Source organism: Pyxicephalus adspersus, chromosome 10 (assembly GCF_032062135.1).
Source record: "Pyxicephalus adspersus chromosome 10, UCB_Pads_2.0, whole genome shotgun sequence".
Classification (NCBI taxonomy): Eukaryota; Metazoa; Chordata; class Amphibia; order Anura; family Pyxicephalidae; genus Pyxicephalus; species Pyxicephalus adspersus.
In genome coordinates, this window is record NC_092867.1 from 17213449 (window position 1) to 17240878 (window position 27430).

Consider the following 27430-nt stretch of genomic DNA (forward strand, 5'->3'; position numbering starts at 1 on the left):
CATTTATCTAGTTTATCTTTATTTAGAGTTGCCAACAGTATCAAAGGTTTTTTTGAATGTCTTCACTTACTTTGCTAAAACGAGAAATAAATCCATGGTTCTCTGGATTTGTGACTCAAAAATACTGTTTGTCTGAGTGGACCACCTCTTCTACATTAAGCTGCACAGTACATTATTTAAGCTATACAAATTTTTGACTGATCTGCAGAATGTTCTTAGCACTCAAGGTATCCACAATAAAAGTGGGATGGCTGATATCCAAAAAACAGACGATTTCCACTAGGTATGTTTTTATACTAATTTTTACTAATTTGGTTAACTTGTTTTAAAAAGATAAAATAAAGCATGTCCAGCTGCCCAAGCTACAGAGCTTTGCTGTGTGAAACAAAGAATTTTGCCACAAAAAAAATCTTTAGCATTTAGCACACCTTTGAAAGTTTACTACTAAAAGCCTATGTTTCTTGCACTTTCCTCCCATGTCACTGCTTTGTCCTGTGGTGTGGATTATCAAAAACTATAGAGCACAAAAGGGGACGCCAGCATCAGAAAATCCCAGAAATGGTAATTTTCTTCTCTCTTCAAAATAGGAATTGTGTGCCAGATGAATAATAATAGTTTGGTTTTTATTATTATTATTATTATTATTATTAATAATAATAAACAGGATTTATATAGCGCCAACATATTACGCAGCGCTGTACATTAAATAGGGATTGCAAATGACAGACTAATACAGATCTAGAAAAGTCTTGTATTCGTGCGTGTGATGAGGTTATGAGTGAGGAAGTCATTAGTAGGTCATTGGAGGAGCGGAGAGAGCGGCAAGGGGAGTATTTTTTAACCATATTTTGGTTTGCTGAGAGCTCTTTATTTCATCTTTTAAGGTTAGTGACATGGTCGTATTAAAGGGTCAGTTAACAAAAAGTGGAATTTCTCTGTTATAAAAAAAAACTTGAGGTCCCTGATCTGCACAGCTGCTACATGAAAAAGATTTAAACAGATCCCAGAAGCTGGAGTTGCACAAGGAGATTTAGCTGTAGAAGTTACCAAGAAATAAATCCATGAGTCCATCATTTGACATGACCCAGTCATGCACACCTATAAATGGAATATGATTTAAATGGCCACTTTAAAAAAACAACTTTGCTCATGAGTTGATTGCATTACCTGTTGTTATGGCACTGTCTTCCAGACTATCCAGCATCTGTTTTCGGAGTTCTTTATCTCCAGATAAGGTGAAGGCATAGGCCATCAAAGCCTGGGTGTGCGTACAGTTTGCTGTCCCAAATGAATCTTTTAAACATTTTAGTGCTTTATCTACCATTGGACCCTGTAAAAAGATCACTGTATGAGAACGCAATAACACCTATAATACAATAAAGCATGTTAAGTCACATATTTTAACCCATGTTACAACATGGGAATTGGCACATGGCTTTATGTTTAGTGCAGTTGATGGTACCATACCTGGATGAGGTGAGGTGCATTGGGAGTTTACTAAAACAGAATGGGCTGCTGTGCTATGAAAGAAAGGAGCTGCAGACTCTATATTGTGACCTGCATTTTATGAACAGATGAAAAACATCCTTTTATGTGGAAGCCACAGATCATAATGGAAAGCAGAGTACATATATACCCCTGGGATTCTGCAATACCACAATAAAAGAACTCACATTAAACATTTTCCTATATTCCAGAAGCGTTGTGATTATGTATGCTGTAAGTGTCAATTCATCCCCTTCCTGTAAAGAAGAAAACAAATATGGGAACAGTAAAAGGTATTCAATACAATTACATATTTTAAAGGTTTATTAAAGAACCTTCACTACCTACCTACTGCAGCTACAGTGGTTCCTTCAGGATGCATGGTGTTATGACCACGTTGATAAAGTCTAAACTCAGCTTCTTTATCAACTTTCTACACCCCATTATATTAATTCAAGCTTACATACTGTAAAGAGTTGAAGTTGAGGCTCTACAATTGGGTTATATGTGACCATGGGAGTGTTATTTCAGTTCTATTAGTATAAATTCCTGACATATTACAAATAGAAACATCAATTTAAAAATTGTACTTTTTATCCTTTAATGAGTGAAAGCCAGCAGCAGGGCATGGAGCTAAGGTAATGTGCATGAGACAACTGCACTGGATGCAAAAGGGCAGTGTGTATTCTGCTCATGTCTGGACCATTCTTCCAGAAAGAAGAGAGGGGTTATTAGAAAAAATAGACAACACAAAACTGGGAAGGCACTGGGATTCAAATAATTATATCACCTCTATGCCAACACCTTAGGCTAGGAAACAAACTCTGAAAAAGGCTGGAATAAAGGCAGTGTCTTTGTGGAGAGAAGCAAATGAATATATTGTCAAGGATAGAGCTATAAGAAAAATATGTAAAGGTTATATTTACACAATATTTAACATACATTAACCTAACATGAAAAATAATATATCTGATACTTGGTTGCTATTTTGAATCTATTTGGGAAGGGCTTCAATACACAGGACATTATTGGATAGTCCCATACCCCCAGTATGGTTTTCCAAAGATAGGAACTGTGGGATTGTTTATTTTCAGTAACCACCTACTCCGATAGAAAACATTTCTCTAAATTTTTATCCCTGAGGAACTATTGGAATAATTTTCTGGTTTTGGGGAACCCTTGGAATAACATTTAAGTCTTGGCAACCAGTGCTAAAAGTCAAGTGGGGGGCTTCCTAAATTGGTGGCCAGTGGAAAGATAGATTAAACAATAGTAGATAAATTATTACCTTTATTAACAAAACACATCATTGGAATCATGAAGCTTGTTCTATAAAAATGGTGTCGTCCCTAAAATTATATAGGCATCAGAGTCACAGAATCAGCACTAGAGCCAGACAACTAGTATATTAGGAAGCAGTTAAGCAGTAGCAGCCTATGCAGCTTTCTTTTTAAATATTTTGTTATACCTAACCACAATGTTTATTACAGTGTGATTTATCAGTGCTTTATCACTGTGTGTATATGTTTACCTTTATTATATTCTGCAAGGTGGACCCAACATTTTCAAAGCAGCCATTGTCCTGCTGCAGGTGACTTAGCCATCTCAAAGCATCCTCAATATGTTTTTCCTGGATGTAGATGAGCTCTTGAGCATGAACAAATGACCTCAATGTGAAGGTGGTGAGCCTGCAAAATGTGATAGTAGGATACTATGTATGGGATCACAAAAAACTTTTAGGGCCCAAACAAAAGTGTCAAAAGGGAGTACAGGACATGCATGATTACCTAGTGTGCTATACTTTTTCTGGTGTTAGTACCTCTTTTTTTAATTTTGCACTTCTTAAAGTCCATGTGTACAAAAACAGCATGCAGAGTACTATATAAATTACTTTTTGTTTGTTCATTTAAGATATCTGTTCTGGTCCAGACAAACCTATGTGAGTGAATACTCTTTAGTTTGCTCAAAACTGCTTGATTTTGAATATTTGTCCTGAAAAAACAGTAGCCAAATGAAGTCTCACAGGCTTTGATCTTTTTATAGACTTGTATTCTGTATGTTATGATTTGTGCTTGCGCTTTTATTTTGGCTTTCTTTGCTCTTTTCCCTTTCATTAATGTGCTAGTTAATTTATAGCATTACATTTTTTTGCTTTTATTACATAATTTATTTTAGACCCAATAACTTTATCACTAGACTTTGTGGTTCTCTATGCAATGAAGGCAGATCAAAACTGCTGGAAGGGACCACATACAAAGCTTCCTGAAAATAGGGAACTGTGGTATGCTCCATGATTGAAAATCTAAAATCCATTGGATGAAGGGGGTGGGCCAGGAACAGAAAGCCTGGGGAGGAAAGGGCTAATAATGCATTTTTCACCTACAGCCAAAAATCACTGGGTCTTATTTTGGTGAATGTTAGACTGCACAGTCAGATTTAAAAATGTAATAGGAAAATGACAATAATAAGACAGTGACATGACTATGGTCTTTGTAAAGTGCTGTGTAATATGTCGGCACTCTATAAATACTGTGAATTAATAATACTATGAAAAATTAGTTTTTGTATAGTAATAATCGCCTCAATTTTTTGGGGATTAACTAAACAAATGACCACATAGTTTTATTAGAAATGCCCTAATATGGCTACAACCACTTTTTGTTTATGAAAATACAATGCCAACTTGTTATAATTTAAGAAATTCAAATCTCGTTTGGATTATTGTGGGGGTTTGGATCCCCAGCTTTCCTAGGCATATTGACATCAACCTTGCCAAGTCAAGCATCCCATGAGCCAAGTAATAATTTATAATTTTCTTAAAATGTATTTTTGCTTCAAGTTAAGTAGATCTTGATCTTGAACTTAAACTTAAATAAAGTTCATACTCACAATGCACTGGGCTTGTAGCCATGAAATGCGCTGTAAGAACCATTCTCACTTTTAAAAAGCAGCTGTCTCTGGTAACCTGTTTAAAAGTGAAAAACAATAAGTGCTCCTAACAAACAGATTCAGTGGGTTTATGTAGGATATAAAAGACTAGTCCAATACCTATAAGTACATCCATCAATGATTTTTGAACAGGGTCTAGAAGGGTCTACTTAATGTATTGCATATCAAAACATGATACACTTCTAATTTATTTTTAATGACACCTCAAAATTGCCAGATTTTCTCCTATATAATGTGGGGTGCATTGTGGTATACTGCAATAAATGCACCAAAATTTTACAAATTTATTTTGAATGGCCTGCAAAACACACCCTAATGCATCAAAATGTGGCTGCTGTGGTGCACCTATTGAATGCATCCGACATAAATGTACCATTTCCTCATAGGCACTACTCTCAAAGTACTTTTTTAGGCATTTTTGTTTTTTTAGTCAGAAACATGTGCTGACTAAATGGCACTGCAGAGCCCTGCCTAGGAATCCCTAACCAAGAATGCATGATCAGGTGCATTTTTGTGCCTCCTGGTAACATTGGAAGCCCCTTTACATAAAAGGACTACCTTAACACAAAACACATATTTAAATGCAATGCACCAAAACAGAAACGCAAACACAGATTTAAAGTTTACACAGATATGCAAACACATTCTTTAATCTATATATTTAGATCAAAATCAAAAAGATGACAAGCTTTAATATTAGTATCTGAATATGTATTTAAATTACCCTAGGGCAATTCTCTACACAGTGGCAACCAGACTATAGGAGGAACAGCAAAAACAAGACTCTTACCGAATCAGGGTAAATCAGATCAGGAAGTACTAAATGATTATTAATTACCAAATCACAGCTTTGCATGGTGATGTCAGTCTTACACTGTTGCACCTTTACTATCTAATCAGCAAGTTTAGGTGTATATCTGTATCCAAGCTGTATTATATACCTCCATTAAGTATAGGTGACTAAACTAATACTAAATATTTGTAATGCCTTCATGGTAACTTACCTTTAGTCAGGTAGGTAAGAGCTTTAGATTTGATCTCAGGAGTCAGTTTATTTGTAGCTTCTAGATACTTTACTATTTGGATATTTGGTGAAAAGCTCACCAAATTGCGCTCCCCATTCCCTTCTGGGAGGATGATGTTCTTCCCCAAATTGGCAATTGCACGGCCCATCAAATCTCCTACAGGGAATAGGCTTGATGTAAGAATAAATCATAATATGAAAATACATTTTACAAATACTGTGGACTGAACCAACCTGCATCATGTAATATCAAAGGATGGTAATACTTCAATATAGGTACAAATTAAAGATGATGCAGTTCTCAGGTATGCACAACTACGTCATGGTGGAATGCACCCAAAACCACATAGATATCCCTATTATTCCACTAGCTACCATTTATAGAATTTTAAGGGGTTTCACACCTTTTATTGATTAAATATACCCCCCCAATAAACTTGTTTACACAAAAACACATTAAACAGATACGTTAAAAACCACTTAAATTTTGCCAGTAATGTAAAGTAAAGTAAATATGGCAGTACAGGTAGCCGTCATTAAATGGCCCACCTGTTTACCGATTGCCAGCGCTTACATCTGACTCTCACAGTGAGTACACTGTGCAAGAACTGTACAGTGTACATCCACGCAGAGTCTCCTCTTCATCTGTCTTCCTCCTTCATGATCCTCCAAGATCCTGGGTCTGCAGACTGTCAGTGCACTTGTCACTTACAGGCGCTGCTTGTTCACAGCGCTGCAGACTGGGTGTTTCTTATGCCCCTCGCTTAATGCAGAATTTGCAGAAACAGAACCTGGTCACTAAGCGAGGAGCATCTGTAGCTCATTGCAACTCAGTCCAAACTGAGCAATGGAGATATAATGATACATTCCTATTTAAAAGTGGAGTGGTTGTCCCCCCTCATAACCAGCTGTGAAAAAAATATAAAATGGGTTTTTGTACCAATTGAATTCTGCAATTCTTTAAATATCCACATTGACAAATAATATACTTTATTACAAATTACATACAAACAGACCTGGAATTCTATCACTGTATGTGAGCATTGAAAAACATGGCTTATAAACCAAAAATATAGTCAAAGGGCTTTACTTACAGTAAATCCAAATGTTGAATGTTTATTTCCCCCAAAAACAAGGATACTCATGCACTCACCAAAAGGGAGAATTCTAATTTATGCCAGCCATATAAAATCATATGTTAAGTTCTAACATAAAAAGAGCATTCAAACTAATTTTTGTTATGTAGATCCTAAGTATATTGTCCAGAGATCCAGTTTCAATACAGGTCTGTGTTAAAGGTCTGCTATGGTTCTTGGAATTCAATCAGATTAGGGTTGTTGATAGTAACACACAAATTATTAATCATGAATGTAATTTTGAGAAGTGGCTCTTGAACTGTATCTTTGCTTACTTTCAAGGGCTTGTGCATACTGACTGTTATCAAGCAGTTTTGACATGGTGTTCTTACCACTACATAAGCATATCTGCATTAAGAAATCTGCCAACAATGACTGGGTCTATAGAGTAGTTGCAGGGACACTTGAGGACATTCAATGAAAGTGTACCAACCACATCACAATGCGCATTTGGTCAGAAGCCAACAAGTGCCAGGTAGCCACACAGGAACAGCCAGTCTGAACAAGCCCTACACATCCCTTTGGGCACCACACCAACAAATTAGCTTTTTCATACTTTTCATATGATTTAAAGAATGATAAACTAATTGCTTGTTAATGTTGTTACTTTGTTTCTTTATTCAGTTTATTCTGCAGATTTTTCCTCACCTAATATAGTGACATAAACCTCTTCAGAGCCCTGTACAACTCCCTCTGGAAGATTTATTGACACCTCTGCACGGACACTGTCACCTGGAACAATTCAAACAGAAGAAAAGGTAAGGTCATAATATTTATTTATGGTTTTTACTTTCATGTATTTATATATACTTGACCTGTATATAACAATATATAACTGTATATCATAGCAACCAATCAAAAGCTTACAAGAAGCACGGGAGGTTTTAAGCTTACTTGAAGATGATGGTTAAGCACCATAAATTACTGCTATATTATTAAACCCTGACTCCAACCAAAGTGTGTTCTTTAGTTTAGGGCATGGAATTGGTGACATTTTGGGATTTTTTCTGCCTTTGCCCCATTGTTGGGATTTTAACTTATTCCTAGTCCCTGTGATGCCCGTAAAAAATGGTAGTGCAGCTATAAACTGAACAGAAACCAAAAACATGATCCTAAACCTCACTTATGCTACTAAAATCTGTTTTAACTGTGTCATTGTTAGATTTCCCATCACGTTCTGACCTAAAAGAAAGTCAGGGGACATCTCCCCAATAGGGGCATAGATGGCAGTAAAAAAACGACATCCTAATATTTTCTAAACTTTTGGCAGCAATTGGGGTTTAAGCCAATTTGATGTTACCCTCAAGCAGCTCCTTACCTGATGGACAGAGCAAGGAAGTTTGTGTCTTTTCCTCCAGAAGTCCAGGAGGCTGGAGAAAAAGCAGATAATTCAATAATAACAATCTAGATTTTTATCTTCAATCTTGCCCAGCCAGGCTTGAGATATACACAGCTCTTGAACATACCAAATCCCTATCTGTCAGGGCAGGAGACCTGTGTTTTTTACTGATGTAATAAAACATGTAAGAGTTATTTCTCCAACAGGCTGTGAGAGGACAGAAAAAGGAGGAAACAGCAGACTGAAAGAGTCCTCTCTCTACTCTTTCCTTTCATTGGCATGTTCATTGTTAGCATATACAGTCTTTACACCAACTAATTGTCTCCTTGTGCTGCTTTTACATCACCCAGTCTGAGATATGTTATACAGGGACCACAGATGGCTTGCATTCAGATATATTTAATGATGAACTATTAATTAAAAATCAGAATAATTTGTCTATATATAAATTTTAAATACATAACATATATTTAGTTCATTGATGTGGCATATTAACAAAATAATAATAAAAATAAAGTGTATTGCATAGTCATAGATGAGGGGCAACTACACCAAGGTTCTGCTCTATGCCTTCTTTTTTTATATTATTTCCTTTTCTTTATTACTCCTCTTCTCTTCCCTATTTTTGCTTTTCATTTTGTCTCCTTTTCCCTCTTTTTTTTCCTATTTCTTCAATATTGCCTCCCCTCTCTCTTTCTCTTTCAATTATGCTCCTCCTCTTCTCTCCCCCTCCGTTTTGCTTTTTCTTATTCCTGTTCGTACTCATCCCCTCTAGTTTCATCTTTTCTATTTTCCTGCATTTTCTATTTTTTCCTCTCTCTTTTACTCATTTTCATCCCTTTCTTCTTTCTTCTCTTCCTCCCCTCTCTGCTTAGCCTTGCTTTCTACTGATATCTTTTTTCCTCACCGTACCCTTTCCCTTTATTCTGTTTCTCTCATTTTCTCTCCTATGCTCCCTTTTCCTCTTCTCTCTTTTTCTCTCTTCTTCATCTTTTTTTTTTCACCCCTTCTATATTCTCCTGTAACAATTCCCAAAAATAATTTCTGATATGTTATGCTATTCTTTCTAGCTAGTCTTTTAAATCCAGTACATATGAAGCTTTTTATATAGCTAGTACATATTACTCTTTTAGATTATATAGCTATGATGATATATGCTATTTTTATTCTCAGTATCACATCCAAGAAAATTATAAATGGTACCTCTATATGGAGATTGCAGAAAATTACTGTGTTTTTTATTACAATGGTTCTCTAAATTGATTTTTTTGATGTGACTTGTGTTTGCACATGCTTACTGTTCCATAACTTCAGGATCATGTTTAAAGTAGACAATGGCCCTGATTCATTAAAGCTCTCCAAGGCTGGGGATAATACACTTTCACCAGTGAAGCTGGGTGATCCAACAAACCTGGGATGGATTCAAAGCATTTGCTAGCAAATAGCAAATGACATTGAAGAAATCCATTCCAGATTTGCTGGATCACCCAGCTTCACTGGTGAAAGTGTATTATCCCCAGCCTTGGAGAGCTTTAATGAATCAGGCCCAATATGTTTAAATACATATATAGGAACTCTTTTAGCTATCAAGGGATTTTTATTTCTGTGCAGTCATCTTGTGATCTAGGTACCTTTTGACAGACAGCACAGCAATTGCCTCAGTGCAAAAAACAACTTGGATAAGAACACAACCACCAAAACTGAAAATAATCAAATGGTGCAAACAACTAAAAATCTTTATATCAATATATGTCATTTGAAGAACTTAGTTTCACTTACCTTTACAAATATTATTTTTTCAATATTATCTTCTTGATGGTTTTTGTCCAGGTTGGGAAATTGGTCTGTGCACCCCCCTTTAAGTTGGAGTGAACCACTGCTTACACGGACCTTCAAATTTCCTTAAGATTATTAAAACAAAATTTAAACACACATTTAAACACAAATTTTTAAAACCTTCAAAAAATGACTGGATCTACATTCTTGTTCTATTTCAGTGACTCAAACAAATAATGTTAAGGCCTCAGCTAGGCAACTAGCATTTTCTAAAAATAGGTCAGAAATGCCAGGTAAATTTCAGTAAAGATTTTTTTTTATGCAATAAAAATAAAAACATAAATCAAGAAGAGTTCATGGAACATGTAAACTGATTTTTTTGTTCCAATAAATAGTAGGAGTGGACTGAAAACACTTTTTACATGCACTTTTAATCCTTCCTTAATAGGTTTTCGGTCCTAATTTAAATACAGTGATGGGGATAACTTATCAATGTGTTCATCCAAGATTTCCACAATATCCCCAGATTCACACATGTATGTAAGATTCAAATAAAATGACACACAGCTGTTAGTCTTCATTTCTTTTCTAATGATGTTACTAGTTGCACTATCTCTGGGTACTGAACTAATGATCAAAAAACACTGCAAAAAGATTACAAATGTATTCATTTTCCAGTCCTGAAGACCACACAAGGACAATACCACCTTGGATTAAGACCCATAATAAATACTGGTTAATAATATTATTATTATTATTAATAATAATAATAATAATAATAATATTAATAATAATAATAATAATAATTAAAAAATCTCCAGGCAAAGTATAAAATTCTCCCAACCTACCCAGCCACTCTTCCCGAACCCACCTTGTGTGATTTAAAGATTGGGTAAATGAAGATATATTCACCTAAAGGGGACTGCAATGGTGTCGGGACCTACTGGTATTTAACCATTACTTATAACTGAAATCATCATTGTAGATCTATCGGTGTATTCAGAAAAGGGTCCTACCATGAAAATCCAGTAAGCATCACACCTCCAACTATAAACAAGTAGCAGAGAACACCTTGACTGGAATGTCATGTGACTGTGGTTTTAAATTAATTAAAATTAAGTTGTTAATTTGAAATTTTATTTCTTTCCAGTGGTTAGAGGACAGTGGGAGGGAAAGCAGTTGTTCCGATCATGATGATATTGCTAAAGGTATAAAGGGGGATTCAATGTGCTAAACAGCACAATCTTACATTTATAAACATTACATTTCATTTGTAATTCAACTTGTTTATCAAGGTGAAAAAGTATAAGAAGCTCTACTTAAAACTACTAAAATATAACTTAAACAAACATTTTGCTAGCAGACATGACCTGCATACCTAATTTTGAAGCAGTCACATTCCAGGAAAAGCTAGTGGACCCTTCTGCACAGATACAACTTGTCTGATCCTTGCTTTTGAATGCTGAGTGATCCCCAAGATCAGAGAGTGACACAAACACCTGTAGCCCATGAGAGAGGAAACGAGAAGAAGGATATCAGATACATTTTGCATACTATACTAGCTTCTTAAAATTTTAAATATTTACAGAAGATGATTGGACAAGGTGCATAGTTTTACATACTCAGGAGTAATCCTTCATTGTTATGACAAGGTTGCTCTAACAAGTAAGACCAACATGGGCAGCAAGCAACAAGCATCTACAAAACTGCAATGCAATGCAATAGTAAAATTAGGTATGACAGGATAATTAGGTTAACATATTCATTTTTTTAGTACATTTATTACTACGTTATTGTACAGGACCAAAGTATTGAAAATGCAATTTACAATATATTGATTAAAAAAAATAGTGAGTGGAAAAAAATGTTAAAGGGTAACTCAAATCTACAAAAAAAAAAAAAAAACTACCAGCAAAGTATTAATACAACAAATACAAGATTAGGTAACTTATCAAAAGTGCAACTCACAAAAATAATGATGGAAACCAGAGCACAGAAATTGTCAAATTTGACAAAAACCTTTGAAAGCAAAAAGTGCTTTCTCTCTTTGATATTTTCTTGGCCATGTAAACCCTATAGAAAGATAACCATGGCTGCACGTACCATCATGCATTCCTTTAAGTAGTTATATACCAGTGCAGTGATAGTAAAATGTTCTCCTTGTACCACAGAATAAGGTATAATCAGCTCAATGAAGTAAGGTTTGAAGGTGGTAAGCATTACATTACTTATTTCCCCAAAACCAGATTTTCCTAAGCAAAAGGCATCAGTGTCAAACTGTGTTATACTATCTGGTGTGGTCAGGTTTAACACTGTGCTTCCCAAGGATCTGTAAACAAAAACAAAATGTTAGCATCAATGACAACACACTAGTCATAATGGTCAAACGCAAAAGCAAAAAGCAACGCGAGTAGATTGAGCCCTGCCTTTCAAAACAAACTCTACCGCACACAGGAGTTATTAAGTCCAAGTTTTTATTGTTGGTAGATCCTTTTGATTTGGTCATTTTAAAAGTAGCTCGCAAGCCAAAAAAGTGTGGGCACCCCTGACCTAGGCAGTAAAAGAGGGAGAATTCTCCCTGATGAAGCTCCAGCAAATTAAAACGTTACAATTCTTACCCATTCTATCCAAAACCCCGCTCCAAAAAAATTTGGCTGTAATTTAAGGCAATTGTTCACCTTCCACGTCTTCTGAAGTAAAATAATTTATCTTAAAATTTTGTGAACTTTGGCTGGGTGTATTTCTTTCAACATTCCAGTATGCATGACAGTATGCAGTATGCAATAAACATAAAGATAATCCACATATTAGACATCATAATAAAAATAAAAAAACACTGTAAACAAACATTTTTTTCATTCTCTTTTTCACAGCACAGGAATAATAAAAGATAAACTGACTAAATAAAAGAATCTTTGAAGGGATCAGTGCTGTCCAGAGGTTGGAACTCGAGTCACGCTACATGGACTTGAGTTTGACTAAAGTCACCCTCTTCAACTGTCGGAAAAGAAATCCGTGGATTTACAATGCAATCCTGTGCTCAAGAACAGGATCATAGCTCTGTTTCTATATGGGGACAAATGTGGATAAATTAAGTGATTTGACTTGGGACTCGACTTGGAAGAATTCTTGGTGACTTGACACTTGACTTGTGACTAGGTGTTAATGACTTGGCACTCGACTTAGACTTGAAGGGTGATGACTTAGTCCAACCTCTGGTGCTGTCTTAGACATCTTTAATCAGTAGTCCAATGCATCACATCAATTTTATTTTACAATCCTTACCCCACTGAAACTAAGTCAAACAGCCAGGTTTCTGGAAACAATTTCCTTATTATAGCCTTCTTTTGTTCACTCTTCTTACCTGAAGAAGGAAGAGAAAACAGAGCCACAGAAACATATGCGACAACTCGAAGAGAGAATATAAAATGACAAGAAAGAACAACTAATATCAGAAAGTACAGAAGATGGAAATTTATTGACAAAGCAATACAACAATACAACAAAAATAACATTTTTAGAAGTAAAGACAAATGATGATGAATTTAAAGTTGATCTCTGAAATAACTCAAAAAACCCCCAAAAAATGTCACTTTTGTTTGCACTAGCCTTGATAATTAAGTCACTTGACAATGTCTGTTCACAGGCAGACATAGTACAGTGATTCAGCATCCACAAGGCTTGACATCAGAGAAGTATTGTTTTTTTGCTGAGAGTAATGATGTAGTCAATACGAAAGGGAATTCTGGCATGTGGACTCTAGATGTTAGGATACATCAGGTGGTGTGTACTTACTGCAGCAACTATGGGCATGTATAAAGGACCAAACCACTTTTTGTACATAGGAGCCCCTTCCAATCTAAATTTTAGACAGATAAATTAGCTTAGATAAATTTGCAGATAAATCAGCCTTGTATGTCACTCTCCAACTGTATCAGATTTTCCTTCAGTGTCCACTTATAGTGTTAACTCAATGTAATTAATAATTATAAACATTAGCATTTAAGTTTATATATTACGTACCAACTGAAGCTTCCTTCACTGGGGTCTTTTCCTTTTTAGAACCAATTCGCTTTGTATAGTTGGGAAGGGTACATAGCACAGGCTTTCGAATCTTGGTGTTTGTAATAACCTTTAGATTACTCTCCTGTAGAGTAAAAGTGCAAGTGTCAGCAAAGATATTACCATATTGTTGCACTTACATTCTGGTATCAAAAACATACAAACATAAAAAGGTGTAAGTTTTTTTTTTTTTGAAGTTTATTAATGTTTATTGTTTGTGCAAGAATTCCTAAAAGTTTAAAAAAAAAAATGTTGGGACCGCCTGATATTAGTTACCCATGCCACGTATTTAACACTGATTAGAACATTGGTTAAACCAACTGGTTTTGGTTGGGGTTTGATTTTTAGTTAGTTTGCCAAGATTTATCAGGTTTTAAATCAGTCCTGCCTCCAATACTACCCCCTGCCACTGGCTATACCATGTGATTCCACATATTTTATCTTCAAGGGTTTTACTTACAGGGTGCTTAAAGACATGCGATGACAGTCAGACATTTTTGTCAGGATTGAGCAACAGGTCTTTGGGTGTTCCATTAGCCAGTCAATTGGCAGCTGGTTTGCAAGAGTATTTTAGTTGATACTGTATCAATGTTTATAGGTCAGCATCCACAGCTCTCCATAAAAGAGCTACGCTTGCAACTTGTAGTAAAGAGTGTTTTCCAAAATAGGTAGCTTAAGTTTTAAAAAAGTGTCACCCAAACTAAACAGCAGTGCAGTGTTCAGAATTCTGTCCTATAATGTTTACAATACAGTTAACAAAACAATGCATTCCTTTATTGTATATTGCTTTTCAGATGTAGTCCACACAGCTGCTACTATTTGCTGAGTTTACCTTTAATAGCCTGTATACATCTGGTTCAGTACTGTGCCAAACCCCTTCACGGATCTCTTTTGTTTTATCTTTCTCATTTCTGAAGCAAGTAAACTTTTCCAAATCCTGAATTTTATATGGAAGACCACGTCTATTAACTGCAAGTCGATAAACTATATCCTGAATCTAAGAAAGAAACATAACAAAACATAAGGACATAGCTAGACACCAGGGTTTTTCATACAACAGAAAGTAAAGTTTGGTGGTGTTCCTATTGGAGAATATGAATATATATATATATATATATATATATATATATACACACACACATTGTGACAGAGTGTCCTAAATTGTCAGGGAAAGTGGATTAATGGCTCCAGGGAATAGAAAGTGTTAATTGATGGGTATAGGTTTTGAGAAGAAAACCAGGTACTTTAGGGCTCTGGAGCCGGGCAAGGGAAGTGAAGGGTGGGTTCCTTGGCTCAACCCTAATTTGGGGATATATTTACCTGCACTCAGGCGCAAGAGTAGTAGTGATCAGCAAGAGGCTGAGAGAGAGCCAGAGTGGATTCAAGGCTGAGAGAGAGCTACAATGATTTCCAGGCTGAGAGAGAGCCAGAGTGGATTCCAGGCTGAGAGAGAGCCAGAGTGGATTCCAGGCTGAGAGAGAGCCAGAGTGGATTCCAGGCTGAGAGAGACCCAGGGTGGATTTCAGGCTGAGAGAAAGCCAGAGTTGATTCCAGGCTGAGGGAGAGCCAGAGGGTTCCAGGCTGGGAGAAAGCCAGACGCCAAACAGTACTACAAAATTGTGAGTGGAACAGGACTGATATAATGTATGTGTATATAAGAGAGGGCACCTAAGTGAGGTAGCCAGATGCCCAGCCCGGCTACTGTTTATTGTTTTGTTGTGAAGTGCTGGGGAGTGTGCTGTAACACTTGCCTAAACAAATAAAAACTGCTGTTATTTTGGAGTTTTGGAGTTTGCTGCGTCCATTGTTCCCTGTAAGCATCCCATTACCATGAACGATCCCCCTGTGCTATGCCACAACACACACACACATATATATATATATATATATATATATATATACATACACACACATTTTGCCTGGTTTAGGATGTCAACAGTAAGTGTTTTTTTCAGCAAGCTTTGAGCACAGATGTAAAAGTTGTGGACCCATCCTGTTCTGATTGAACTTTTTAGTACAGATGTGGATGCAGCATTTGAGCTTCAAATATACCGCAGTTTCAACATCCCTACCATCTATCTACTATAGTTTTCTCCTGAAAATCAAAAAAAAATACTGGTTGATTAGCTGTCCCCAACATGACTGTAGTAGCACTATTACACATTCAGGTAAAGCAACTGGTTCAATTTAAAACTCCCTTCTTCACAAAGTACATTCTTTTGGTTTTTTTTGCTCATTCGTAGATCTCTGTTCAGCTGCTATAAGTAGAAGAACTTGCTTTATTTAAGTCTCAGTGCTATGTTCACTTTCCATATGATAGTGCTGCTGCTTGGCGCAACATCACATGGAATGAGTTACATGGTTATCTACATCCAGAACTATATATATTTTCTTCACTTTAGGCAGCTGAATGAAGCAAAGCGAAAATAAATAGAAGGATCATTTAAAAAAGTAAGTTAAAAATGATCATAAAGCATAACCTGCAAAAAAAAAAGGGCTTTCCACTGTTTGTTTCTCAGATCTTTAAACGTTGTAATTGCTGGATCAACCTGGTGATGTGGGAACTGGCTAAAGTAAACACAGAGTGCAGGGGGGGATCTGGCAATTAACACACCTGGTAGTGTGTCAGAGATAAAAAGGCCAAGAGACTGAAGAACGAAAGGGTGTGGCCGGATAGGCAAGTATTAAACTTCTTTTGCTGCATGACATTTTTTTAACTAATGTCACATCTTCAAAGCTTTCTATAATATGCTTCTAAGTTTGTCAAAATAATAAAACCTACCACCGAGCTTGGTAAATTTAACTTCTGATGACCTTTGCGAAGCAATACTCCTTTATCCACAGAGCGCACAGAGCAAAGCGATCCAGACTCCGCTTTTACCTCCAGACTAACCTTCTCACCTGGATGGACCTGGTCTTTAGAGAACTTAAGCTGAACCTGTACATAATACAGCACAAGAACAAGATTCATCATCAATGACCCAGATATCAGAGATAATTTGCACATATACAGAGTCTAACGTAGACCTATAAAATTTAGCAAAACATCCCTTAACTCATCCTTTCACCCTCCCTCAGCTATATCCTATCCAACAAAATGTGTTTGAGCACCCATTACTCCTTGACCAGAATAAGAGCATATATAAAGACAAGTGATTATGTACATGGCTTCATTTTTGTCATTGAATTACGTTGGACAGGCTGTAAACACCACAGAAAAGTTTACCAACACCATAGAGGTAAGTAGTAGGGGGGGGGGGGTGCATGGGTAGTGCAGTTTAGTTTAGGAGAATGGGTTAGGAAATATTTTTAAATGAAAAACCTAACATGTATTGTATCTTTAAGGAAAAAGTTACTACATAACATTTTTAAAATAGAGAAAATATTTTGTTCCCCATTTTTAGGTTTTATAAGGATAATTTATGACAATATTGGTTCCCATTTTCATGGTTTTATAAAGATACACAAAACATTATAATGTTTAATAAAATATGATCCAGCTACCTAATGTTTTCAGTGATACAGTCTTGATCACACACTTTTAAATTGTTTATATAAATTAAATAGTTTTCTCACCTTGTTGTTTGGACACATTGGCACTGTAAATTTAGTTCGACTTGCCGCAATATCTCCATTTAGGAGAATAGTGAAAACAATAATGGTGGCTTGAGGATACAATTCAATTTTCTTTTTGAAGTTCAGGAAAAATGTACCGTGTAGCTCTTAAGGAATTAGAAAAATGGACTGTTACAAAGACATAAAATGTTAATGGGTCAATCTACCTTAAAGTGAACTTTTTGGTTAAGGGTAAAACCTGGTAGGCAGAGTTTGCTTCAGATATCCGCATTGATTGGATAGTCCAAAAGTGAAATTGCCCTGTCTCATTTATCAAAATTTTTTTCATCTGGGAGTTTTGTGAGTTTCTAGGAGTTCCCAGCCATCTTTGTGTGCCCCATTGTGGTTTGATGCACGATTGATAAAACAACAAGTGGGTAGATACTCCAAAATATTTTGTTATTTGTTAGATTTCATAGATTTATCTTTTATGGTTTTTCTCTGGTGAGACTGCAGTGTTTGACAAACCCACTGTGACTAGTGCAAGGAAGATACACTTTATCTATTAAAGGTTTATTTTATATTACAAAGGTTGATAGAAACAGTGGAAATGTTGAACCAACCAGTCTTCACGATTGATAAAACAACCACCAATGCTAGCCTCTAGAAAACTGCCCTGGAATGGGGTCAGGCAGGGTCAAATTTACATACTGAATTTACAAACTCACCAGTAGCAGATGGCTGTTCTCTAATGCCCAGCTTATGTTCCCCAATAGACACAATTCCTTCCTTTGACATCAGCTGGATAGGATCAGAAAATCAAGGTTAGTTAGCATGCTCAGTTTATATGCAAGAGAGAAAAAAAACCCTTTTCCGTGTTATCTTTATGCATCAAATGCCTAAAAACAAAACTCCAGGCAGATATTAGACACAAATTAGTGCAATCAGGTGCACCCCTGGTTGGATCAGAATCTTTCCTGTTGGGGTGACTAAAGAAAATCACACAGGTTTACAGATATGTTTTTTAATGTTTTTTTTGTAAAATCCAACACACAAAAGAAGAGCTTAAGTGTAGTAGAGAATAAAAGAACACAGTCCAGTTGCTTGCAGAATAACACAGTCTCAATACAATTAGCACACAATGATTTAATTCTACAGTAGGTGAGGTAGAGAAAGGACATTGCTGTATTCTTCCTACAGTATCTTGAGGGTGCAGAAAAGACCACAGTAATGTTTCTACAGTCTAAACATGTAACAAAGAAATTGTGTCAACTGACTGACAATGCTGACTGGTAAAACTGTGACATTGCATAGAAATAAAAATCCTTTGGGTTGAAAGCATTACCCCATAAATGTATTTCATTTTTGTATGAGTTGTTTGCCTCTAGAACACAGGGAAAGTAACAAGAATATCATCCACAGTGTAGTCTGGCACAAATAACATATATAATGATTTAACATACTTACAATGTAGAAGAAGGATTGATGGTCAGAATTAGGATCCAGCTTATTTTTATTGATAAAGTATTCCACAGTCACTGATTGCTTAGCATCACACAGTGGTGACCCTTCAACAGTCAACACTTTCAGGAAGCTATTACTTTCTGAATAAAAAGGATGGAGCCAGGTAAAAGCGTTACTGCTCTGAGTCGCCTCTTTTTCTTTATCATCTTCCAGGAAAAATTTACCCTTAGGAAGAAAACATATTTGCTGCCTTTACTTCTGTATATGGTACTGAAATTCTTTGAATAAATTATATATTTAAGATCTAATATATATACAGCACTTCAATATCATAGGTTTGCTTCTTCTATACACACATTCCTCACAAACCTTTATAACTTTGTTGAACAAAAAATGTAAAAACAACTTATTGATTCCTCTGCACTTAAAAAGCTGCTGTGAGTTGCACTGAGCATAATTGAAAATAATGGTAAGGTTGGTATAATCTTAGCAAAATTACACTAAATCATATCAGTCGAGGTCAAAGGGACACAAGTAAAAAAAACATTAATTCCCCTTTCACATTTTACTATTCCTGTGCATAGGTAGCCCACTGAAAATGAATAGGCTGTCAATGCAAAAAAAAACAAAAAAAAAAAACAAACAAAAAACACATGCAGAATGACTGCAACAACTCACAGTTGTGCATTATCCTCCAGTTTGGTATGCTAATATACACGTGCATTGGAGCTGTGTTCCCATGCAAAAACTTGATTTTAAGTTAATTCTTTGTCTTTACTGAATCACTGTGCTGTCACCTTTATTTAACTTTGTAATAGGCCACTCACAACCTCCCTTTTGTTTTTATACACTTTATTAGCTCACTATAGTGCTAAAAATAAAACAAAAAACAAACCAGAAAGCATATGGTTGTCCCACCAATAACGAAGAAAATCTGGGAATATACTTTACTAAAATTATTTAATCCTTTAAAAGCAAAAAGCTTCTCACACATACATGCATGGTTATGTCTAATGCAGTCAGTGTTACTGAAAATGAAAAATATGGTAAGTTCCTAAACACAAATCCCATTGAAAGAAATCCTTTATCCAGGTGTTAACTGCAGTTGTCACATGCAGTGATATTAAACACAAACTCCAGGCACAGCTATTTTTAATGTTTTTTTATCTTTAAATAACACATTTGGATGTTCACATGCTTAAAAATTTGGAAGTTCTCCTAGCTCAGGAGAGAACACCTACTAAAATGAAGAGCAGAGCAACATCTGAAGTGTCTATGAATGACCTTAGTTGCAGCATGATGCCTTGGTCCCCTTCACTTTTCTGTGTCATTTACGAAGCACAGCAGTTGATAAAGTGTTGTGCTGTGCTTTCTGAATGGCAGAACAGAAAAAAGACAGTAGAGGCACCACTCTGGAACATAGCCTATAAATACTGTTCTGATGCCACAGGGATCCAGAAGTGTCTTCCCACTATATACACCAGGAGTTGTTAGAGAAACTTGGAATACACCTAAAATAGTAAATAATGAATAAAATGCTATTAATACCTTCTAAATCACTGACCCAATATAAGTATGCAACTCAGTTGTTTAGCTAACAGCCAGAAGGGCTACTTGACTGTGGGAGGAATGAATCCCCAGAAAGTGTTAAATTGGGTATAAGTGGGATTAGAAGAAAATATAGGGTCACCTGAAGTGAGTTTGTGAGTTGTAGTGGTAGGGTGCAACCGAAGGGAAGGAGATGCTGTGAGATAATTTCAGAAGGGTGAACAAGAGAAATAGGGTTTTTACCTCCTATTCCATTAGTTAGGTATTTTTCAAGATGGTTGAATGATTTGTCAATGATTTGGATGTCTTTGAAATATTAGGATGGTTTCAAAACATGAGTGGCCCCTATGGCTGGTATGGTGCTCGCCCTTTTGGTGTTTCTTTGTTTAATGAGGGCTTGGCAAATTGGTAAGTTGGAAAATGGTCCTGTCCTGGAGTCAAGCCTTTGTAGGCTAATGATCCCAAAGACCTCCTTTTTAGAATATTATATCTGTACGGTTATTCATTCGGTATTTTTATTAGGGATGAGCGAGAATGCCTCTGACATTCTTGTGAAAATTTCCTTGAATTTCCGATGGGTCTGCAAAATTTCAGTGAACAGATTTTGCAGACTCGTCAGAAGATCAAGGAAATCATTACAGGATGATTCCCATGGCTACATTCATGAATGCAGCCGCGGTGCTCCTCCTGTCAGTGTGAGTACCTTGGCTGTGCTCATCAATGAATGCAGTCGTGGGAATCATCACAGGATGATTCCCACGGCTGCATTCATCCATGATGAGCACAGCTGCGGTACTCCTGTGTTCTTGGATAGAGAATCTCTATCCAAGAACACATACTACAGGGCTGCAAGAGCAGTCAGGGGAGGGGAGCTGTCAGCTTCGCGGCCCTGATTGCTCTTGCAGGTCCCAAAAAATTCGATCTCGACGGCCAAATTTACACAGGCCGTTCTCGCTTACATGTCTGCTCGCTCATCCCTAATTTTTTTTTTTTAGGTATGCTATTAGTGTTATTTTTTTGTTTAATTTGGTATTATGGCAGTAAACTAAGGGGTACTGTGGGCATTTACAAAAAACATTGTGCAGTCTCTGTTTTCTTTTGGGACGGAGAGGTGCGGACAACAATTCATGAACACATATAATGAAATCCAACATTCATGCTCGTATGAAGTATGTGACTGAAACTACTAAAACCATGCAGCAGGATTTAAACAAATAGAAAAAATACTTTGCACATGACTGAATGATTGAAGTGAACATTGGGGTGACTAAACATTGTAAATCAATAAACTAGTTTATATAGTGTTAATGCCAAAATGTCTGTTCATCTTACCCTAATAGATACCATGTCCTCCCACGAAGAAGTGTCCAGGGTGAAGGTTGCCAGTCCCAATTCATTTGTCACTGCAGTCAGGTTCAAGTCTTCCTCTTCAAAGCCAACTACCAAGTAAACAGTTTCATTCACCTTGGGGGAGTATGTTCTGTCTTTAACCATTAGCTACGGAAAAATGAGAATACATAACTTTATCTCACCCTAGCAAACCACAAATAAAATAGAGATAAATGCTTCTGAGATATTTGCTAATATTAAAAGTAACTTAAAATGTACAGTTAAATATTCTGTAAATTGCTAACACTATCTAATACACACTGCAACTATACTAAAATAATTTGGTGAAACAGCTTACTGACTTTACAGCTTTCTAATGAAAACACACAAGGGGCTGTTATAACAGGGGATCTGACAATCTTTGGTGGAAATCATTTACTACCATTGAAACAACTCCCCCACCCATCCCATTTTAGTCTTAGTCTAAAGGACCTTGTAAAGCAACTTTGTAGGATGGTAAGAAAAGTCAACCTTGTCAATCTGTCAAATGCACTTCTGAAAATTACACAAAATAAGTCAAGTGAATACATCTTTTTTAGGCATAAAACCCCATTACCTTGACTGTTAATGGAACTCCTTTCTGGTAGAATTCAATATTCTCAGAAAAACTCATAACTTCCACAACACCTATTCTGGAAATAGCATTAGAGTGTATTGTGTCTCCTGTGGAAAAGAACCAGGTATGAGGATGTCATAGGTAAATCATCTCAAGCTCACAAGTGTACATTGAGGCAATTTGCAGTTGGCAGCATCATCTTTTTTTTTTAATTCAACTTCACAAAAGTTAGTTTTTCTGGCAATATTATCCTAAAGGTATTTTGTACCAACAAGGACAGACAATGTATTTATGACTAGAAAAGTTATGGCTTTACATATATAAAGAACACTTTAAAGACAAGGAAGCTATTCTGCCCCAACTTCACAAAATAACTGTTGAAAAATCCAAGCAGAACTTGCCGTGATATATAAGATATATACCAAAAACACAATAAATTATTGAATAATCTTGAATAAGAAGATATCCAAAAAATTTTTAAAGAAGAGAAATGATGAGCATTCTAATATAAATCTTTTTTGTTTGCAGGGGAGATCAGAACTTTTATCCAAAGCTTTTTCTATCCAAAACTGCCTCAAACCATTTTCAACGTAGTATTATAGTATCAAGGGAATTAACATCTTTAGTTGCTAATACTAACCCCTCCTATAAAAAATATTTTTCAAAATTTGTTAATGATGTTTTATATCCTTAAAATATATTCTTTGATGGGCTTTATCCCAATCCCAATAGATTTACCTGGTAAAATAACCCATTTTTGGGAAGTTTTTTTAAAAGCAATTTGAATTGAAATTTGAGGGGTTTTAGAATGAAATATTCTATTTCTTGAAAGGAATTACATTTTTTGTCTAGTTTGGGCAATTTTTTATATTATATGCTAGTGCTGTGACTATATATTTCTTCTCCTTCGAAATTATATTTACTTATCCATGTGTTCTAAAGTTTTCCTTCCTCTTGATTCAATATTCTTTAAGATCCTCTACCATTTTTTACAATCAATATATATATTGTCCTTCACTTTGTGGTGGAATGAAAGTGGACCTATTTATTTGCTCTTTAATTTTATATTGGGCCATAGTGGGGTTATTTACTTTGCTTGTGGGATCAGGACATGTTAGAAAAATATATTTAATGTTAAGACTCTGTAAAAAAGTATTACTATTGATATATGTGCTCAATGTATTATTTCAAGCCAAGACATTTTGAACATAAATCGAAAGTTCTCAACTCATCTGAATTTATTTTTTGCAGATGATAAATTACTTCTCTCCACAGTAAATTAAAATATATAAGTTGCATCTTATGGACATGTACCCATAGCCTCCAAAAAGTCTAGCAGATGAAACATGGACAATGGGCACTCAGCATGGACAATAGGTGGCTCGGTGGGGACAGAGCGAGCATAGATAATAACTGTAAATTGCAACTGTAATTTCTTAAATTAATTTCATCCAGTGCTCTAAGAGCACAGTATTGTGGTGTTAACACTGAGGCTATTCAAGGGGATTCCAGGACCCAGAAAGGAAAGATTTATATGTGCTTTTGAAAAGAGTGATCAGTAGTTGTGTGCTAACAATTTGGTCAGAACAGATTGCAACCTGGATTCTTCCTTTCCCAAGTTCTTATTAAAACTCATAATTTCAGTGCATGGAAAGGAAAGCCCAGTTAAAGGTAGCCACATTTGTGTTGAGATTATATTATTTATGTAACCCTATTTTGCTGACCCTAAATGTTCATTATCGTCTTCTGAATTCCTTTTTCTACCATGTGTGTGTGGTTGTAAATGTTTATTTTGATATATTGTTCAGAGTATGTTTCCTAATTCCCCCCATCCCCTACCTTTATTGTACACTACCTTGTAAAAATGTAAAAATCTGAAATTAAAGGCAGCCACATTACCACCATTTTCTCCATCCTCTAAAAAGTGCTGACATCACTGTAGACCTCTAAAGAAGACAGAGCACAACAGCACAATTTGCCATTATGTGGTGCTGTGCTAGGTAAACAGGGTCAGATTACAGCAGCAGGTAAGGAGAGGGAAGAAAACATTGCTTGGCATGGTGCCCATTAGATCAGATCAGATTGCAGCACTTTATAGGAGGAGATATGTGTGAGATATGTCCCACCTACCTTTTTAACCTGCAAACACCCCAGCCGCTCTCTTCGCTCCTCCAATGACCTACTATTGACTTCCTCTCTCATAGGCCCTGATTCATGAAAGCTCTCCAGGCTGGGGATAATACACTTTCAGAAGTGAAGCTGGGTGATCCACCAAACCTGGAATGGATCTGGTCCAGGATTCAAAACATTTGCTAACAAATAGCAAATAATTTTGAAAAATCCAGTCCATGTTTTGTGGATCACCCAGCTTCACTTCTGAAAGTGTATTATCCCCAGCCTGGAGAGCTTTCATGAATCAGGGCCATAACCTCATCACACGCATGGCTGCAAGACTTTTATAGAGCTGCTCTGACTCTCTGGAATGGTCACCTCACAAGACAACAGCAGCTTCTAGTGGATCCTTGACTAAACCTATTGGGTCACAGCCGCTAACACCACATTTAGCAGTAAAGTTTTCATAAAATGAGTTGCATGCTGACCAAGATTCCTTTTTGTCTAATGTAACCATTGCTATTTATTTTGGACCAAAAAGTTTAAATATGGGAAACATGTAAAATTTTCTTTGCAACAATTGATAAAACTATTTCTGACTAATGAAGTGATAAAGCAGCATGTAGTTACAGTTATACAAGGTGATTTATTTTTCCAATTGTAATTGTTTATATATATATATATATATATATATATATAGATTCACTGTTCCCATGTTGTTGCAGGTTCCTAAACTTCCCCAATTAGGAGTTTTTTTCCTTTCCTAATTTGGATTTCCAATTCAGAATTGGATTTTTTGACCAACCAAAAAAAATCCAATCCAGCCAACTTCAAAGCTGTAAACTTGCTGCTTTAAGGTAAAAGGGGTAATGCTCATGTATGGACAGTTCTAGAATCTGCCCTTCTTACAAAGTGGCCTGAAGCCTGGACCACTGAAAGGATGAGCCTGGCTCTCAGTGGTAGAAGACTTAGTGAGGGGAAGCCCGAGGAGATAGGAACCCAGAGGATGCTTTAGGAAAGAATACTGTAGGTGCTGAATTTGGGACTGTGACTTTAATGAGGAGACCCACTCTATAGGAGAGATGCTTCCCTCCCTTAGTTCAGTGTGAATGTAAAGGTCAACTATCAGTGTTGACTGTGATTATTTGCTATTGGATAAATACTGCCAAATTTATGACACTCTGCTTTATGTGTGTTTGGTTACAATAAATCCCCCTTAATCTAGATTGTACAATTCTTCATGATTTCTTATGCCATACTAAGAGAATGAACCCCCAAACACAGTAATATTGCAGTGTTTAATTTGTTTTTGATAAAAATAAAGGAGAATGCAAAGTCAGACTGAAACACACGAGAGTCTAATTTTAGGACTTTGGGATGCATTTACTCAACAAAAGTCAAAGTAATGCACAATTAAATGTAAATTTAAAGCATGTGAAACAGATTTGAGTTGAGGTTGAAAAATTTGATTTGCTGCTGACAAGTAAAAACTAGCTCCCATCTCATGGAACCTTGAGAAATTACTGTACACATTAGAGAAATATAGAATCTTTCAGTGCCTTTTTGAACCCTTACAATATTTGAATAAAAAGGTTCGATTCTCACCTGTAAAATCCTCTGTCATTGAAGCCGTGACTTTTAAAAGCTGGTTGTAGTTTGTCTGGGAGATATTTAATGGACTGAGGTCAAATGTCCTGGACATACAGCCTTTGTCATCAATCTAAAACAAAAGTGTACATGTAGAACTTGATTCACCAAAGTATCTTAGGAATTGTATAGCATATCTTACAAAATACTCTAAAGGGACATATTTATTTAAAAAAAAGTGCAGCTGTGTGCTTTGTAAGTGAGAATCCCTGAGGAAAATGCAGCTTTGTTCATTTTAATTAGAGGTAAAAGTACCAGGTTGAGTAAAGCCTAATGATTTTTTCTTCTATCATGGAAGTATTCCCTGAAGTGTTATGCTGACAACACTGTAAAAATAACTGCAAGTGGCACACTGCAACTTGTGTTTAGCCATCTAAATGGGTATTGCCCTGAAACAGGTATTCAGGTCAAATTAGAGACTGAGAAGACACTAAAGCCAATCGGGAAGAAAGGAAGACAAAATAGAGGTTTTTATCAATGTAAATGTGTAAATGATAAATAATAAAAAAAATTTTAAGCAGTATCAAAACATAATGCAAGTCCTGTACTGTGCAAAAAAGACAGTGGACACATGGGCAATTTTTAGTCCATGTGACTAATTGCTTTCATTGGAACACATACTGGGCAATGAAGGTAAGCTTATGTGTAATATAAAGCAGGACTCGAGACAAAAATACAAGAATGAAAATTAAACATCTATTAAAACATAAAAAGCCAGGGCTTGCTACAATATTTAGTTTAAATCTGGGGATTTTTCCCAAAGTACTTTTCTTGGAGTTCATTGTGGACCATAAGAAGATTTTAACTAAAGGTTTTTACTACAGCCTGAGAAGAAAGGAAGAAAAGAGGAAGGAAGGCTCTTTTTAGGCACCAATGTAATACCTTAACTAATTTCAGATAAAAAATACACTTTATTAAATTCAAGATATGGATTAAAAAGGTCAACAATAACGTAGTTACATGATTCCCATACATAAAAACAAATACTTAGTGGTTGTTTGTTATTTAGCGAGTCCCACTTGTTGATAAATTTAGGAAGACGAGATGTTGTGGTGTGTTTTATTCCCACGTGTTTTGCCCAAAAAGAGCTTCATCAGGGTGTTTTTTTTATGGAAAACAACAACTCTTGGGACTATAAAAGACAATACAGCATTAAAATAGGGTCCAATGATAGTAGAAAACACATGCGTCAACACTGATTGATAAACAATACATAATAGTCATTTGCATAATAAATGCACTTCTTCATACATTTATTATAAGGGCACAAAATGATAATTGTTAGACAGATAGATAGCATCACAAGGATATAAGATACATAGGTTTCCCAGTAAAAATTATGATACATAAATAGTATTCTTGGAATCCAAAATGAATGGAAAAAAAGA

General features: G+C 35.9%; 1 protein-coding gene across 1 annotated transcript in view; it reads right to left on the reverse strand.

The window, feature by feature from the left end:
- LOC140339621 (alpha-2-macroglobulin-like protein 1) overlaps positions 1-27430 on the reverse strand; it is a 72038-nt gene that overhangs the window by 18731 nt on the left and 25877 nt on the right. The window contains exons 9-28 of the mRNA XM_072424390.1: positions 26001-26115; positions 22284-22390; positions 21671-21835; positions 18794-19015; positions 18055-18127; positions 17348-17493; positions 16554-16709; positions 14604-14768; positions 13733-13856; positions 12995-13073; positions 11813-12038; positions 11088-11208; positions 9713-9834; positions 7913-7964; positions 7243-7326; positions 5439-5615; positions 4375-4450; positions 3017-3173; positions 1674-1742; positions 1168-1330 (exon numbers count right to left, since the gene is read on the reverse strand). Of these exons, the coding sequence (XP_072280491.1) occupies positions 1168-1330; positions 1674-1742; positions 3017-3173; positions 4375-4450; positions 5439-5615; positions 7243-7326; positions 7913-7964; positions 9713-9834; positions 11088-11208; positions 11813-12038; positions 12995-13073; positions 13733-13856; positions 14604-14768; positions 16554-16709; positions 17348-17493; positions 18055-18127; positions 18794-19015; positions 21671-21835; positions 22284-22390; positions 26001-26115 (2599 nt within the window). The remainder of the gene's footprint in view (positions 1-1167; positions 1331-1673; positions 1743-3016; positions 3174-4374; positions 4451-5438; positions 5616-7242; positions 7327-7912; positions 7965-9712; positions 9835-11087; positions 11209-11812; positions 12039-12994; positions 13074-13732; positions 13857-14603; positions 14769-16553; positions 16710-17347; positions 17494-18054; positions 18128-18793; positions 19016-21670; positions 21836-22283; positions 22391-26000; positions 26116-27430) is intronic.